The 19,192-nt window shown below is 36.2% G+C and overlaps 1 protein-coding gene across 3 annotated transcripts in view; it reads right to left on the bottom strand.

Annotated features, from left to right (window-relative positions):
* Positions 1–19,192, bottom strand: part of USP25 (ubiquitin specific peptidase 25) — a 152,764-nt gene that overhangs the window by 84,222 nt on the left and 49,350 nt on the right. For all 3 annotated transcript variants that reach the window (XM_047098593.1, XM_047098594.1, XM_047098592.1), the window contains 2 exons: positions 15,404–15,566; positions 1,734–1,820 (listed from right to left, as the gene is read on the bottom strand). In XM_047098593.1, coding sequence (XP_046954549.1) covers positions 1,734–1,820; positions 15,404–15,566 — 250 coding nt within the window. The remainder of the gene's footprint in view (positions 1–1,733; positions 1,821–15,403; positions 15,567–19,192) is intronic.

Here is a 19,192-nt window from a genome sequence, read left to right as displayed (position 1 = left end):
AAAATGGCTTGTTTAGGCTTGCTTACCAGCCTAATACTCTACTGCTCAAAGATTACAGCCTGAAAAGCTAGCTGTAAATCATTGTATTCCCACTAGTTTGCATTATAAGTGTTTCATGTTTACAGAACAAGTGGTTTTCAAATTACACACTAAAAGAAAAACAGGAACGCCTGGGTGGCTCAACTGGTTAAGTGTCCGACTCTGGTCATGATCTCACAGTTTATGAGTTCAAGCCCCCATCAGGCTCTGCACTGACAGCACAGAGCCTGCTTGGGATCCTCTGTCTCCTTCCCCTGCTCACTCACATGTACGCGTGCTCTCTCTCAAAATAAATAAGTAAATATTAAAAAAAAAAAAAAAGAAAAACAGGGGTGCCTGGGTGGCTCAGTCGGTTAAGCGTCCGACTTTGGCTCAGGTCATGATCTTGCGGTCCGTGAGTTTGAGCTCCGTGTCAGGCTCTGTGCTAACAGCTTGGAGCCTGGAGCCTGCTTCAGATTCTCTGTCTCCTTCTCTCCCTGCCCCTCCCCACTCACACTCTATCTCTCTCCTCTCCCTCTCAAAAATAAGTAAACATTAAAAAAAAAAATTTAAAAAAAGAAGAAAAATATAATTCTATTACATATCATTAACACTAAAAGGAAGTCACGCAAAGTTCAATACTTTACGGTAACCTAACACTTTAACTTCTTTGTGCAACCAGTCCCCTTTTAGGGCTACAATTTTTTTTTTTATGACAAGATCCTTAAAGCCCTAAATACTCACATGTATCACCTCCATAATTAATTTCTTACATTAAATATAAATTTCTGCATCAGTCCTACTTTGAAAAGCTAACATGAATACAATAACATCATCTGAGGTACTTACTATGAACTACGTACTTCTAAGCCCTTTGTATGTTTTACCTCATTTAATTCTCAAAACCGTGTACAATAATTAGTAATATTATTTACACCTTTCAGGAAAGGAAACTGAACAGACAGTTCAAACCCTAAATCCATAGCCAGAATACCCAGGCAATCTAGCCCTGATTATGTGTGTGTTCTGTCACATTATACTGACTGACAATATAAACTTACAAAAAGGAAGTTATAGATTGGCACTGCAAAGACAGCCAGTGCAAAACTAATCTTTTAAAGGGCTCATCTACACAAAAATTTTTATTTTCACACAATTTTTCGGGAGACAATTGAAGAAAAACCTTGAATTATAAATTAAAACCTATAAAGTTTCTGAAATTTGACAATTCAAAAAGAAGAAAAAAGCAGGGGCACCCAGGTGGCTCTGTCAGTTGAGCAACACAACTCTTGATTTCAGCTCAAGTCATGATCTCACAGTTCATGGGATCGAGCCCCATGTTGGGTTTTGTGCTTTCTCAGAGCTGTCAATTCCTGCTTGGGATTCTCTCTCTCTCTCTGCTCCTCTCCCCACCCCCCAAAATAAATAAATGAACTTAAAAAAGAGAGAGTGAAAAGCAATTACTAAAGTGACACAATAAACTAGCATATTATTAACACACATGTGAAGAAAAATTCAGATTTATAATATACTGATAAAGAATAGAAAGTTACTGTAGTAACTGAGATTAATGGGCTGACATTCAAAATTAACAGTTTCATATTTGATGAGACAAACTGCCCTAAAATCAAGCACAGATAAAAGAATATGATGACATACATACACACACACACACACACACACACACACTGCTTAAAAATCTTTCATAGTTTTACCTTTTGGTTTCGGGGTAAATCTTGAGCATTTGACGGAGGCTTGTAATTCAGAACTAATCTTCTAAATTCCAAAAGATTGAATAATGACTGAAAAAGAAAACAATTTAAGAAAACCTAGGGGAAATTTCTATTAACAGAACTATAAAAATATGGCTGGTCTTAGAGATTTATTTTTGACAACTATTCTACTTATACACAGGATTGTTGCCACTAGCACAAGACCTATTTTCTCCTGGAGAAAATGTCAAATTTCTTATATACTGACACAATATTCTTTATCATTAACAATATTTATTGTACTGAAAAGCAGAAAATTAATTGTGGACAACACAAAAAATCATACTATATATTATTAAAAGCTTTCTTTCTCTATGTGCTTAATAAGCAGTTTCCTCAAAAGGTACACAAATGCTAAGTCTAGAACTTTTTAGACATGTTATATTCGCTGAGTTATCTTGAGGTATCAATACTACAAAAATGTAGCACTAATAAATTTATGGGCCAGCTGCTAGGTGACAGAGACATAAAGAAATTACATATTATCTGTATGCTCAAGAAGACACACAGCCCAGAAAGGAGAAAGATATTAGAACAATAGAAATCTTACTCCAAGATACAATTCTATTGATCTCACAGAGGATGAGAGCATATGAAAGATGTCCACAGGAAAGCTTCCTAGAACTCATATTGTCATCATCATGATTATTTGTTTAAAAAAATGAAATAAAATGCAACTGAAAATAGCAGAACCTGTCATACACAGTAAACACACCAGAGTACTGTTTGCAAAATTTTCATTGTATGCATTTTATATACACATGTGTGTCAAGTGTTTTACAATGTAAAATATATTCCTTTCTCTTGAAAATCACTATAGGAGGCAAGGATGCATGAGGTCTTAGCAAAGTTGTGTGAGCCAACTTGATAGAACATAAAGGTAGCACCACAAATCAATCATTAAACAAGATTTTGTTTAGGAGTTGGGGGTTGGGAAAACTGGCCCACTATATATAAAGAAAAAACTAGGATACAGATATATAGATATAGATGTGGTTTAAAGACCTAAATATGAAAGATAAAACCAGGGGTGCCTGGGTGGATCAGTCGGTTGGGCGGCCGACTTCTGCTCAGGTCATGATCTGGTGGTTTGTGAGTTCGAGCCTCGCATCGGGCTCTGTGCTGACAGCTCAGAGCCTGGAGCCTGCTTCAGATTCTGTGTCTCCCTCTCTCTTCCCCCTCCCTGCTTGCTCTCTCTTTGTCTCTCTCTCTCTCTCAAAAATAATAAACATTAAAAAAAAATTTAAAAAGAAAGAAAGATAAAATCATAAAGCTGGCAACAGAAACTGTAGGAAAATATTTTGGTTATCTTGTAATCTCGAAGTATTTCTTAATTAAACAAAATGAACATGTGAGGTAATTAATTTATTCATTCATTTAATAAATATTTATGGAGTACCCACTACATGCAGACATGAGGAGAACAAGAAGCAGAGAATAAAATATACTGAGTCTCTGACAAAATAAGAATAGTATGGGAAGTGAAGAGTATGAAAGCAAAAAGAAAAAGGAGAAAATGTCCTTCAAATATAGCAGTGTATCAGAGTAACTGTGGAACTTTAAAAAGTACCTAGGTCAGGGGCTTCTCAACAAAGATAGAAAAATAAAGTACCACAGAAAATTCTGAAGTACTTCAAAGAATCAATGGCAATTCTCAAGATGGACAAGATTTGCAATACAGAACTTCTTGATTTATGATGGGGTTACATCTTGATAAACCCTCCCTACGATTAAAGTATCATTAAGCTGAAAATGCATTTAATACACAAAATGTACCGAACATCTTCGCTTAGCCTAGCCTACCTCAAAAGTGTTCTGAACATTTACATTAGCGTACAGGTGGGCAAAATCATCTAATACAAAGTCTATTTTATAACAAAGTGGTGAATATATAATGTAATTTATTAAATACTGTACTGAAAGTGAAAAACAGAATAGGTTGTATGGGTACAGAATGGTTGTACGTATATCATTGTTTACCCTCATGATCACATGTCTGACTAGGAGCTAGCATCACAAAAAAGTACTATACAGCACACTGCTAGCCCAAGAAATGATCAAAATTTAGAGTACAACTTCTACTGAATATATACTGCTTTTGTACCACTGTATGTCAAAAAATCATAAACTGAACCATGATAAATCAGGGACCTATACTCTCAAATGTTGCCAGATCCAGTAAGGTAAGGGAAGAAAACTAACTTTTGGATTTGGCAACTGGGAAATCACCTTTTCAGTAGAATGATGGAAGAGAGGCAGCAAGGAGTACTGAAGAAATGGGATAGAAAAATGATAAAATACAGACTGTTTTATGAGGAGTTTAAATAGGAAAGAGAATAATGACAAATCAGGATAATCTCAATCCCACTTCTTTACTCTAAACTCCCATTAGGGAACATTTTTCTTCTCCCTGAATACCTTTCTAAACAATTATATTTCTTTTGGCGTGGGTCTATTGGTGATGAATTACTTCAGCTTCTGCTTAGTGTGAAATTGTTTTTCTTCATTTTCCTAAGATTTTTGCCAGTTATAGAATTTTAGATGGCCAGTTATTTTTTATAGCACTCTAAAAACAGTATTTCTGTTCAGAAGTCAGCTGTCAATCTTCGTTTTGTTTCTTTATAGAGGTGATACAGGCACCTCTTGTTTTAACGCTTCATCTTAATGCATTTTGTAGAGCTCATGTTTTCTATAATTGAAGGTTGATGGCAACCCTTTGTCAAGCAAGCCTATTGGCACCACTTTTCCAACAGCACTTCTCATTTTGTGTTTCTGTGTCACATTTTGGTAATTCTTGCAATATTTTAAAATTTCTATTATTATATCTTTTATGGTGATCTACAATCAGTGATCTTGCATGTTACTAATGTAAACTTTTGGGGGGCTCTGCAAATCATGCCCACAAAAGATGACAAGCTTAATCAATTATGTTGTATGTGTTATGACTGCTGCCCCAACTGGCCATTCCTCCTTCTCTCTGACTCTCCTCAGGCTTCCCTATTTCTTAGGACACAACAATATTGAAATCAGGCCAATTAATAATACTACAGTGGCTTCTAAGTGTTCATTCAATTGATTTGGTTTTCAACTGTTTGGGCAAATTTCACTGCCATCTTAGTGTAAGAAACTGCCACAGCCACCCTAACCTTCAGCAACCACCACCCTCATCAGTTGGTAGCCATCAATATTGAAACGAGACCCTCCACCACCAAAAAGATTATGACTCATTGAAAGCTCAGATAATAGTATTTTTTAGCAATAAATTATTTTTAATTAAGGTATACATATTGTTTTTTTTAATGTAATCGTACTGTATACTGAATAGGCTGCAGTATAGTATAAACATAACTTTTATACACACTAAGAAACCAAAATATTCATTTGACTTGCTTTATTAAGATATTCATTTTATTGCGATTGTGTGGAACAAAACCCATGTGTCTCTGAGGTGTGCCTATACATCTTTTCCACCTGGCTACTTTTAGGATTTACTCTTTGTCCATAGTTTTTTTCCATTTTATGTGCCTTGGCACAATATTCTTTATGTTTATGCTACTTGATTCCTATTGTTTCCAGTGTCTGTGGCTTGATCCCATTCATCACATTTGGAATATTCTCAGGCATCTTTTCAAATATTACTTTTGCTATATTCCCTTTTTACTTTCCCTCTATAACCATAAATGTTATGTCAACACAATTCACCATGTCCAAAATATCTCTTATATCCTCTTATCTGTACTTCATGGTTTCAGTCTGAAAATGTTCTTCAAACCAAATGTCCAGTTAACTAATTTTCTCTTCAGTTGTGTCAAATATACTGCTAAAGTCATCCACCGATTAACGTTATTATACTCAGCAATTCTAAAATTTCTATTTTGCTTTTTTTTATACTTTTTACTTTTCTATTGAAATTCTCAATCTTGCTTTTAATTCCTTCATCATATTAATAGTTATTATAACAAACAATTCAATTTTCAGGTTTCATATTGCCAGTTATTTTAATTTTTGATTATAACTGATTATAACTGATTTGAATACTAAACATTTATTTTTATGTGGAAAAAGTGGAGAAAATTCAAAGTTCTAGATAATATTACCTTCTAACAGAATTTACACATTTGCTTCTGGCAGGCACTAAAACTGGAGTCATTCGCAGTCCCAGATCAACTTAATCCAAACAATACTGAGATGAAGCTGGAATTCAAACACTATGAAGCCTGGCTTATTTTCAGTTCCCACTAATCCAACATTCTAGCCCTCTAGAATTTAACTGGAAGTCTAAGGTGTTTACTAATGCTCCAAGTTGGTACAAAACTATGCTTACCTTCCCAACCGCTCAGCAGCCATTTCTGGAACTGTCTCAAGGATAAAATCTGCCCAAAATATGAAGCTTACTCTAAAAATGCTGATCTTTCAGAGCTTAGCCTCAAAATCCCTCACTGCTTTAGTGTTAGGTGACATAGTTGATTTTTTTGTTGATGTTCTTTTGGTTTGGTTGAGTTGGGTTCCAGAAAAATATGACCACATAAGTGGTCTAATACAACCTAATAAGCTACAACTCTAAGTACAACTTGTGATCATTACAATAAATCACAGAAATTAATGTTTTTAAATCACAAATACTGTATATCCTCAACCATAGTCATAATAGTATTGATCAACCTATTTCTTCAAAAAAAATGGTGGGAAAAGGTAAATGTCACTACTACCTAAACTGTGTCTGTGATTGATGCATCCTGAAAACAAGTATCCTTTCACTGAGTCCGAAGCTAAAAACTAAATTTTGAAGGTCACTTGCTAAAATGGAATTTGACTAAACTCTTGTTAATAACAGAAAGCTATGAGATGAGATTTCAAGTAACTTGTGGAAAACAAAGAGCGATGACAAGAAAGCAAAGGGATATAAACTGTCTATAATGAAGATACTGAGGAAAAGTAAGATCACTTCTCCTTGGTGGATTAGGAAAAAAAAAAAAAAAAGAACGGTATCACACAAGTTCAGAGTAAGGCAGGGACTGGAAATAGATGGCATGATTAAAAGATGAAAGTCTGTATACAGAGCAATTAAATCTCCATGTCCTTCCCAGATACAGAAGATTGAGACAACTACCACTTCCTTCTGTGGGATACAGGAAATTTTGTCTTTGGATATAACTGAACTGAATGGACTTGGTTTCAGAAAAATCATAGTGTCTGTGTGTGTGAGGGAATGAGACTCAGGGCTACAAATAGGAGGAGTAAGTAAAAACCCTGCAAAGTGATCCCCAATCAACCTTCACACAATCACCTTTCTCTAGGCTTCCTTTTAGAAAGCCAGCAATCATGCTTAAAACACATGAAAGGGCGGGCCTACGCCGGCCGACTCCATCTTGTTCTGTGTTCTCCACCTTGAGTGACTATGTCCCCGGCATGACCCCTTTTCCAGAAAATCGCAGAAACCTCAGACCGCGCCTCCTCCCCTTGAGTAACCTCCCACTCACCCATTCAAACTTCCGGATCAAAACACGCCCAGTGACCTGCGTAAAAGGACTCCGACCCTTCCCCAGCCAATCGGCCGAGGCCACGACCCTTCCCTAGCCAATCGGCTGAGGCCACAGCCATTACCTCACTAATTGCCCCTAGACCCCTATAAAACCTTTGTGCTTTTGAAACTCGCTCTGTCTCCCCAGTATCTCACCGCTGCGTCGGTGCAGGTAGGGGACTGAGCTCGAGCTAGCTGGAATAAACGCTCTTCTGCTTTTACATCGGACTTGAATGTAAAAGCATTCGGACACGAATTCTGGGCATAACACACAAAGAATCAGAATCCAGCTTGAACCTGAGACAGAGAAATCTGTGGTAAAGGGAACCAAATTGGACGGAAGGAAGGAAGGAAGGAAGGAAGGAAGGAAGGAACGAACGAACGAACGAACGAACGAACGAACAGGGGTGCCTAGGCGGCTCAGTCGAAGCAGCCGACTTCAGCTCAGGTCATGATCTCGCGATTTCTGAGTTTGAGCCCCGCATCGGACTCTGTGCTGATAGCTCAGAGCCTGGAGCCTGCTTCAGATACTGTGTCTCCCTCTCTCTCTGCTCCTCCCCCACTCACACTCTGTCTCTCTCACTCTAAAAAAAAAAAAAAATAAATAAAATGGAGAAATGTTAAAAAAATTTTTTTAATTAAAAAAAAATGAAACAAAGAAAGAAAGCAAGAAAGAGGGAGATAGAGTTAATATGTTTGTGCATACAGAACCATAACAGGGATGTTAGAGGAAATTTTAAGAATAAGTAAATAAAAAATGGAAAGAAAAAAATGGGAAACTGACTACTCCAGGAAAACAAAAAAATTACAAAGGGATACTCCTAGTAAACCATTATAATGTTTACAAAATCATAGAAAATGTAAACACTGACTACGGACTATTTTAAACTTATGATATAACTATGCTGAGAATGAAAAGAAAGGCAATTCTAGGTACATGAAATGGACAGCTAATTCCTCATCTATCTCAGCAGGAAGGCATGTCATTTAGAAAAATGACAGCAAAAAAATCTAGAACTGGTTGTAGTTACTTTTAAGACTCATCACTATAAGGTAGGGAGGTTTGGGGCAGATTACTGTTGTTTTTCACTCTAAGCCTTTTATTGCTGTGGAATTTTCTATTTTCTCTTTGAACCAGGTACTTCTGTTCTTTGATGAAAATTAAAGAGTTAAGAGAAAATAATGTGAATAAACATGTTAAATGATGTCCTAACATTTTTTGAAAATTTATAGCATCTTCTCGATCCCGATCATTTGGGTGAGAGAAGCATCTTAAGTTTTCAATTCCACCATATGTAATATATGCTCCTTTTTGGTTCTTTCAGTCACCCATTCAATAATTACCTAAAAGGGGTGCCTGGGTGGCGCAGTCGGTTAAGCAGCCGACTTCAGCCAGGTCACGATCTCGCGGTCTGTGAGTTCGAGCCCCGTGTCGGGCTCTGGACTGATGGCTCGGAGCCTGGAGCCTGTTTCCGATTCTGTGTCTCCCTCTCTCTCTGCCCCTCCCCCGTTCATGCTCTGTCTCTCTCTGTCCCAAAAATGAATAAACGTTGAAAAAAAAAATTAAAAAAAAAAAAAAAATAATTACCTAAAAGATGCTGGGAGAACTGGACAGCAACATGCGGAAGGCTGAAACTAGACCACTTTCTCACACCATTTACAAAAATAAACTCAAAATGGATAAAGGACCTAAATGTGAGACAGGAAACCATCAAAACCTTAGAGGAGAAAGCAGGAAAAGACCTCTCTGACCTCAGCCGTAGCAATCTCTTACTCGACACATCCCCAAAGGCAAGGGAATTAAAAGCAAAAGTGAATTACTGGGACCTTATGAAGATAAAAAGCTTCTGCACAGCAAAGGAAACAACCAACAAAACTAAAAGGCAACCAACGGAATGGGAAAAGATATTTGCAAATGACATATGGGACAAAGGGCTAGTATCTAAAATCTATAAAGAGCTCACCAAACTCCACACCCGAAAAACAAATAACCCAGTGAAGAAATGGGCAGAAAACATGAATAGACACTTCTCTAAAGAAGACATCCAGATGGCCAACAGGCACATGAAAAGATGTTCAGCGTCGCTCTTTATCAGGGAAATACAAATCAAAACCACACTCAGGTATCACCTCACGCCAGTCAGAGTGGCCAAAATGAACAAATCAGGAGACTATAGATGCTGGAGAGGATGTGGAGAAACGGGAACCCTCTTGCACTGTTGGTGGGAATGCAAATTGGTGCAGCCGCTCTGGAAAGCAGTGTGGAGGTTCCTCAGAAAATTAAAAATAGACCTACCCTATGACCCAGCAATAGCACTGCTAGGAATTTATCCAAGGGATACAGGAGTACTGATGCATAGGGGCACTTGTACCCCAATGTTCATAGCAGCACTGTCAACAATAGCCAAATTATGGAAAGAGCCTAAATGTCCATCAACTGATGAATGGATAAAGAAATTGTGGTATATATACACAATGGAATACTATGTGGCAATGAGAAAAAATGAAATATGGCCTTTTGTAGCAACGTGGATGGAACTGGAGAGTGTAATGCTAAGTGAAATAAGCCATACAGAGAAAGACAGATACCATATGGTTTCACTCTTATGTGGATCCTGAGAAACTTAACAGGAACCCATGGGGGAGGGGAAGGAAAAAAAAAAAAAAAAGAGGTTAGAGTGGGAGAGAGCCAAAGCATAAGAGACTGTTAAAAACAGAACAAACTGAGGGTTGATGGGGGGTGGGAGGGAGGGGAGGGTGGGTGATGGGTATTGAGGAGGGCACCTTTTGGGATGAGCACTGGGTGTTGTATGGAAACCAATTTGTCAATAAATTTCATATATATATAAAAAAAAAAGAAATTTGAGGATTCTTCTAGATTTTGCTATTTCAACATAAATATTGAAGACTGTAAAAGAATGATAACCATAAACTTTACGTAAAAAAAAAAAAAATAATAATTACCTAAAAGATTCCTCCAATGTGTTAGACACTATACTATATACTGGTACAAAACAATAACCTAGAAAATCTGTGCTCTGCCCTCAGGATACTTGTGGAATTACACGATTTATGAGGAAGGTGACCATATCCTTTATCTTCCAACTAACAACCCTTTTGAGTGTGAAATAGAATTATAAGACTTATTAATAAGCACCAATGGATCTACAGTAGAAGTGAACTGGAGCTGTACAAGGCAAACAGATGTATGAGCATCTTACTTCTGAGCATCTCAGAGGCATCCAAATGGGAAAGGCACCAAGGGCCATCATGAGAATCCATGAATTATACCCCAAACTAGCAAGAGAGAATATATACCTCTAAATGAGTACCTCATTTCATTGATACCCTAGTGGAGAAAAAGAGCACCAATCAGTCCTTTTACATATAACTTCCAGGATAAAAATACTCGACTAGATAACGAGTTAATGCCCAATCTAGGACGGTCAGGCTAATACTGGTAGCATCCAAAAGATTTAAGCCATCCTCTGTACCATCTTCTCCTTGCTTATAGTCCCTTTCTGATATTGTTTCCCTTTTCTCCCAAAATATTGGTGCCAGTATCTAAAAGAACAAGTAAAACAAAGATGTACCCTCTGTAGTCTATCCCCGCTACCTATTCTGCAGTTAGAGGTTTATAATCCAAGTAAATGTCTATAATTGGCAGATATATTTACAAGGAAAAGAAGTCCCAGTTGTTTCACACTAGTCCTGCCAACTGAGTAAATTCCACCCCTGAGAAAACCCTGTAAGTGAAACTTTACAGTACATTTACATCATAATTTGAACAAGTTTCAATTCACTCTGGAAAAAAAAAAATAAGAAACTTCCAGCACTAACAAGATATTTCCTGCCCGACTTTCTTTCATAGGTGAAAAATTCCATTTATGATGATAAATTTTTACACCTCAGATGATATCCATGGAATTAAAAAGTAATGTCACAAAATGAAAAAAGATAAAAGATTTTAATTACTAGAGATGAAAATGAAAAGCTACTTAAAAATAGAATAGACTTGGGCGCCTGGGTGGCTCAATCAGTTGAGCATCCAACTTCGGCTCAAGTCATGACCTCGCGGTTTTTGAGTTCGAGCCCCACATCAGGCTCTGTGCTGACAACTCAGAGCCTGGAGCCTGCTTAGGATTCTGCGTCTCCCTTTCTCTCTGCCCCTCTCCCACTCCCACTCTATCTCTCTAAAAAATAAACATTTAAAAAAAATTTTAAAAATAGAATAGACTTTAAAATTACAGCAAAAACAAAAAACAAAAAAAAAACCTTGAAGTGGTCTTTTGACAAATTTTTCTTCCTACCCACAATTTCCCAAAACCTGAAGTGTAATGTGTATGCACACACCCAAAAGCCAATAATCTTAATATTTCATTATAACCCAAACTTTTCAAGGCTAGAGGTCATTTCTGCAATGTGTCTAGATTTTGCAAAAAATAATAAAATAATAACAATAATCCCAAGAACCCTATACTAGCCTATGTTAGGAGTGTGGTAAGGCTACATTACCAGTTACACAGCCACTAATCCAAGGAAAAATTTAAAAATTAGTGAAATTATTTCAAATTTTAAATAGGACAAGCAATTTTTGCAGTCCATTCTCTTCCCCACCAAAAAACACCAAAAATTTGAAAAGTAAAACAAAAGCTAAGATTAGCAAACACCACTTAGAGTAGAAATAGATGGACAACAGTTTCAAATTTGAACTAAGGGGTGCCTGGGTGGTTCCGTCAGTTTAGCATCCGACTTCAGCTCAGGTCAGGATCACACAGATCGTTGAGTTCAAGCCCCATATCTGGCTTTGTGCTGACAGCTCAGAGCCTGCCTCAGATTCTCTGTCTCCCTCTCTCTCTGCCCCTCCCCTGCTTGTATTCGTTCATTCGTTTTCTCTCTTTCTCTCTCCCTCTCTCTCAAAAATGAATAAATGAACTTAATTACATAAAATATTTAAGGATACTATTCTTCCATGTGCAATCAATTTAATACACAAGAACTACTATATAACTTCAAATCTAATGTTTGAAGAATCAAAATTTTAATTTCCACAATGATTGAAGAACAGATGCCTGCACAAAAACACTCTGTTTAATTTCTTCACTTTAAAATAAAATTCTCGGGGTGCCTGGGTGGCTCAGTCAGTTGAGTGTCTGACTTTGGCTCAGGTCATGACCTCACAGCTCGTGGGTTTGAGCCCCAAATGGGCTCTGTGCTGACAGCTCAGAGCCTGGAGTCTGTTTTGGATTCTGTGTCTCCCTCTCTGCCCCTCCCCCACTCATGCTCTGTCTCTGTCTCAAAAATAAACGTTAAAAATTAAAAATAATAATAATAATAAAATAAAATAAAATTCTGGGGGCACCTGGATGTCTCAGTCAATTAAGTGTCCGACTTCGGCTCAAGTCATGATCTTGCGGTTAGTGAGTTCGAGCCCCGCATCGGGCTCTGTGCTGATGGCTCAGAGTCTGGAGCCTGCTTCAGATTCTGTGTCTCTCTCTCTGTCTCTCTCTCTCTCTCTCTCTCTCTCTGCCCCTCCCCCCACTTAAACTCTGTCTTTCTCAAAAATAAATAAACATTAAAAAATAATAATAATAAATAAATAAAATAAAATTCTGGGAGTGCCTGAGTAGTTCAGTCAGTTAAGCATCCCACTTTGACTCAGGTCATGATCTGGTGGTACATAAGTTCGAGCCCTGTGTCAAGCTCTGTACTGACAGCTCAGAGCCTAGAGCCTGCTTTGGATTTTGTGTCTCTCTCTCCTTCTGCCCTTTCCCCACTCTTGCATGCTCACGCTCTCTCTCTCTCTCCCTAAAATAAACAAATATAAAAGAAAATTAAAAAAAAATTTGAACCAAGATACTGAAAGAAGTTTATCCTATGAAAACAAAAAGTGGTTATCCCCATTTCTATTAGTATGAATTTAGTCATCATTTCAAACAGGCCTTTCTTACAATACGGTGTAGAGAAATACAAAGCACCTATTCTAACTAAGAAATATTGATTATTTGCAAGTACTTTCTTCTAACAGTTTTTCTAAAAGAGGCCTCATTAACCAATGAGCCTCATTAGCTGGCCATTAAAGTGCAGAGATAGCATCTACTTGTCCAAATACAGGCAGCAAAGCATAATTGAAGACTCACATCACAGCCTTCAAACTGTGCTTCATATTTTTAAAATAAGGTCTAAATTATAAAACTTATATTGAACAATAAAATGTAAAAACTCTTACTAACAGTGCAAAGTAAAGTAAAGCAAGACATAAAGATTCTAATAAAATTGTAGATATTATTGTCAGGTACATGAATAATTAGTGTATAATCAAAGACAGGAACAAAGGTATTATTACAGATTTATGTTAATTCAGGTATTCATTAACATTTTAATAGCCTGAAAAACAAATAACACAGTGTATTACTTAAAACTAGTATACACTACAGAATTTAGAGACATAAATCTAGAAAACCAAAGGGAATCAAATTGTACGATATTATGTGCCAAACAAAAAAGGGGGTGACAGTTGGAAATTATAACACTGAAGTAGAAAAAAGGTTAAAATTACAGAAGACAATTAACAACTTTATAGAAAATGAACTAAATAACCAGTTAGTTGCTTTAATATCACACAAAAGTTTATACCATCGTACCTACAGATTTGGGAAGCTACAGAATGAAGAGATATTTTGAATATAAGAAGAAATGGCATACATAATGATTTAAACAGTACTCCTCAGGAATACTAAATAATAAGCTATAATTCAACTGTATTAGGAAAACAAAAGATTTTCCTAAAGGGTCATGAAAATTGAGTATGTTATTATTCATAGATTGTTTTATTTTTTTATTTTATTTTTTTTAATTTTTTAATGTTTATTTATTTTTGAGAGAGAGAGACAGAGACAGAGTGCAAGCAGGGGAGGAGCAGAGAGAGAGGGAGACAAAGAATCCGAAGCAGGCTCCAGGCTCCAAGCTGTGAGCATGGAGCCTGATGCAGGGCTTGAACTCACCAACTGTGAGATCATGACCTGAGCCGAAGTCAGACGTTTAACTGACTGAGCCACCCAGGCGCCCCCATAGATTGTTTTAAGGAGATCATTTAATTTCATGTTTTCTAATCTGATGGATAACATTACCAATGTCTACCTGAGAATAGTAAAGAATTATGACAATAGTATCTCATAAAAGAAAAGTGAAAAAGAAAGAAAGAAAGAAAGAAAATTAGTCCAAATTGAGAAGAGGATGCATAACTATGCATACAAATATTTTTCATTTTAGAATAAGTGTTTCAAGAAACATTTCATTAAGGGGCTTTCAAGTTAAAAAAAAATTCATTACTCTTGATTTATCAATATTTATTCTTTACACATCATATGCTTAGAAAATTATGTCAATCTATACCCTCCTCAAATTGTCACCTTATATTAAGAATATAAGTAGGGGCGCCTGGGTGGCGCAGTCGGTTGAGCGTCCGACTTCAGCCAGGTCACGATCTCCCGGTCCGGGAGTTCAAGCCCCGCATCAGGCTCTGGGCTGATGGCTCAGAGCCTGGAGCCTGTTTCCGATTCTGTGTCTCCCTCTCTCTCTGCCCCTCCCCCATTCATGCTCTGTCTCTCTCTGTCCCAAAAATAAATAAACGTTGAAAAAAAAAAAAGAATATAAGTAATTAAAATGAGTATAATTCTATGAATAACATCTTCCATCATGTACAATAATTTAATTTGGTTAACAACAACAAAAAATAACAGTTCTTCTTTCATATCTTGGTTATATCCTTCTCAAGATTTGCAGAGTAATACATACAAAATATTTTTTACTCTTTCTACTCTGACAATAACTCCTAACAGAAAGGAGGAAGGAGATTATTTCCAAATAAGTGAAAGGGGTAAGTACCACTCTACTATTAAAGTTTCATACTGGGGTGAGGACAAGAAGAGAGAGGAGTATTAACAATCCACAATTAGTTCATTGGACAGAAGGGTATATTAAAACCTTGCTTACATTTATGTTTAAAGTACACAATTTATAAGACACAAACCCCAACCCACTTTCCATTGCCATCATGACCACCAAGTAAGATCTGCATGAAGATCCTTACCTGAATAACAGCACTAAACCAGCAAGTATTGCCAACATTCTTTAGTCCAACAGGAGCTTTGTCCTGCCTTTTTCTATCGTAAGGGTTTCGAGAATCCCTCCAAACTTCTGTAGGCGTCCTCTTTAAACAGGCTTTATTTTCTGCTATGCTGGCTTCAAGAACTCTTAAACAATGGAAAGAAAATGATAAAAAAAAAAATACACTATTAATTTAGTGCTGTAACCTAGGAAATAACATACCACAAACTAAGGATTTTAATTACTTAAGCTAGGGATAACGTATCTGGGGAATTAATTTTAAACACTAACTTTACTCAAGTAGAAGTTAGTTTTCTGTAAGCACACAGTAGTGGCAAACATATCAAGAGACACGCAGCCTTTTTTCCTAAGAAAAAGGAAATTTCAAATGCAAAAGACAGTGTTATAAAACAGAAAATATATTATGTTAAATTATGGTTCAACAAATTTGAGGTTTAGTACCAGGAATATAGCACCTATATTAAGTTTTCTAAGAAATCACTCTAGTAAATATTTATAAAATAACATAAAGACTAGTTTTTAATAATAACTGCTTTAAATCATCAAGAAAACATTCCTAAACAAACTGCACTTTTACTCCTCTGACCATTAATTTTCCTTTTCTATTAAAAGGAAAAAAAAAGCTAAGGTAAATTCTAGAGTTCTTTCAGTTCTAGGGTTCTAGGACTTATGACAGCTAAATAAAGAGAATACTTATGTATTTATTTTTTCACCCAAAAGCTTACCTACATACATATCAGAATAATAAAAGATTTACCTCTTAAAAATAAGCTTATCTATATAATATCTTACATACATCTAAACATGGCAAGAATAAGGCTACTTTGCTTAATCATGTTTTTCTTGCTCCTAAGCAAGTAACAACATGCAGGAAAACCTTAATTCCCAATATAACTAACAAAGCATTTTGCCTGTTCAAAACGTGTCACTACTCTTAATAAGCATAAGTAATATTCAAAGCGTCTTAACCCATTTTGTGTTAATTAAAAAGACTTTATCAAGAGTAAGTTTTTCCAACATTTTGGCTACTTGTGAAAATCTCACTCATGCTACACCATCTTTATTTTAAAGATTTTGCCCTATAAGATTAATGTCAAATTCATATAGCTATATTCCTTATTATGGGGGAAAAGTAAGTTATACTTTTATCTCTAACAGTATTATTTTCAACATGACATTAGATAAAATATAATAGGACTCAACTTATCATTGCTTAAGTTATGTGAATACAGGATAACATCATCACTTAAGTTATGTGAATACAGGATAAAGTCTCCGTTTGGGAATCAATGAAACCACATCCTAAAAAATAGCAGGTAACAACATGATAGGTTGAAATGCAAAGATCAAACTCAAAACATTTATAAATGAACACCTCAGGGGTGCCTGCGTGGCTCAGTTGATTAAGCGTCTGACTCTTGATTTAGGCTCAGGTCATAATCTGACGGTTCACGGAATAGACCCCCACGTCGGATTCTGCGCTGTCAGCGCAGAGCCTGATTGGGATTCTCTCTCTCCCTCTTTCTCTGCCCATCCCCCATTTGCACACATGTGAACCCTCTCTCAAGATAAATAAAAAAATAAAATAAAAATAAAAACAAGCAGTTTGCAATACCTCTGTAACTTTTAAAAGTGATCCAATATTAACAACAGTACTGTGCCCAAAAACCAGCTCTCACATGCAACCACAGCCCATGGGAAGCTTTTTCTTATCAACTATTTACCAGTAAAAGGTACCAGAATCCTTGGAAATATTTAGTTAGGTGAGTTGGGGCAGAAGAAAGTAAGAATTTGTCTAGAATAGCCCATTGTTATGAAGTTTTCAAGAACGCAAGGGGGAAATAAAAAGTAAAAAAGCCAACTTGAAAGACTCCCTACTGTTCCAAGTTGTACAGTTCAATATAATATAATAATAATATATTAGAACTGATTTTGTACAAGGCAATTAGTTAATGTAAGTATACAATAGGGAACTATAATGCAAAAGACTGCTGTATATAAGGTATATTTAATTTTTTATTGACTTTTACAAATGAGAGTGCTTTCCTTTGACAGTTTTGTTCTTTTTGTAATGCATATGCATATTTAGGAGTATAAATAAAGGAAACTTATTTCAGCCTTGGTAATTAGAGATGAATGAACTAAAACCAGGAATGAGTTCTGGGGAAAGCTGCAAATACCACAAACAGGAAAGAAGAAGCCTCAACTCAGTCATATGTAGATCTCTTCATTCATTATAACCAAAAATATGGGTTTTAAAGAACTAGGTTTATTGTAACATTCCTTAACCACACCACATGGTAGAGCTATCGTACTAAAAGATGGTGGATGGAGAATGCCATGACTCTGTGACCTTGATTTACAGTTTATAACACATTCAGTTTTGTATCACCAGGGACTTACAACACACTTCACTAAGTTTCCCACCACCTCTTCCTGACTTCTAAAAAGCTATTAATACATTTATCACACTGCACCAAAAATATTTATTACTCAGCCAGTCTCTCGCATCAGCATCTGGAGGGTAAAAACACAGATTTGTTTCATTCCTAGAGCACATATGATAAATACTGAGGGCTAAACAAATGTTTACAGTGAAAGGATTAAGATATTAGATGTGGCTGCTGCTTCTCTATTTTTCTGGCAAAAGCCCAATCTCTAACCCAAATATTACTCTATTCCCAAGACCCCATCCCTTTTTATAGTCTAGTATTGGCAAAATGAATATAAACTTTCTATAAAGCCAGGTCCTACATAAATAAGAGTTCCTTCCCTGACCTCACCGAAGTAAAGCCACTGATACTATCCATGCTCTGAAGTATAAAGTATACAAATCCAGATATTAAGTCTGCCAGTAGAGAGAAAAAACAAAAAACAAAAACAAAGAAAAAAAAAACAACACTGCAAATTTCAGAGAGCTTAGAAATAGCTTATAGCAAAATACAGCATGCTGAGAGATGCAACCCCAAAAGCCACAAATCAAAAACCAATTCCCACTACCCATCACCTGCTTTCTTATCTTCCCAACACTGGTCATGACCATGCAGCAATACACAAAGATGATAAAATGTTTTGCTCTTTTCCTTCTACACTCTACATGGAATATTTAAAGCACTTACTTATGATAAATGTTCACCTTCCCATTAAATTTCTATTGTACTGATTTTGGTTTTTGGGTTTTTGCTAGTTTTATTATGTTTGTAGTGTTAATTATATTTAAATTATTTAAATTGCATCATAGCAGTAATGTAGAAAACATCCCACTTTAGATCATCTGAGTACATTTAGGGAAACATCATACTCACTGAAAAACATACATATCACTTAGGCTGTATAGACCAACAAAAAAGAAAATGAAAAGGAAAGAGGGAAGGGAGGGAAAAGGGAAGGGGAAGGGAAGGGGGAGGGAGGGGAAGGGAGGAGACAGAGGACTGAAGGAGGAAAGAAAGAAGGGAGGGAGGGGGAGGAAAGAAGGAAGGGAGGAATAATTTTGTAATTTTCCTTTTTGAAAAAAATGGTATTATGATTAGGATCATACTATATCCATAAATCAGTTTAAGGAAAACTGACCATTTTTACAACATTCAGTCCTCCAATTTGTGAAATACAATATGTTTCCAATTATTTACATATTCATTAATGTGTCTCAATGATATTTGCTAATTTTCTTGGAAGTTCTTGCACACTCATTAAATTTATTCTTGTCTTTGACAGTTTTATGTTATAAATGGTAGCTTTTTAAAATTTCTCC

The sequence above is a fragment of the Lynx rufus genome, unplaced genomic scaffold (assembly GCF_022079265.1).
Source record: "Lynx rufus isolate CCGP_SWC_20201006 ecotype Redwood Valley unplaced genomic scaffold, mLynRuf1.p SCAF_5, whole genome shotgun sequence".
In the NCBI taxonomy this organism is placed as follows: Eukaryota; Metazoa; Chordata; class Mammalia; order Carnivora; family Felidae; genus Lynx; species Lynx rufus.
Note: the sequence above shows the minus strand (reverse complement) of the source record. Positions and strands in the feature narration are given on the sequence as shown.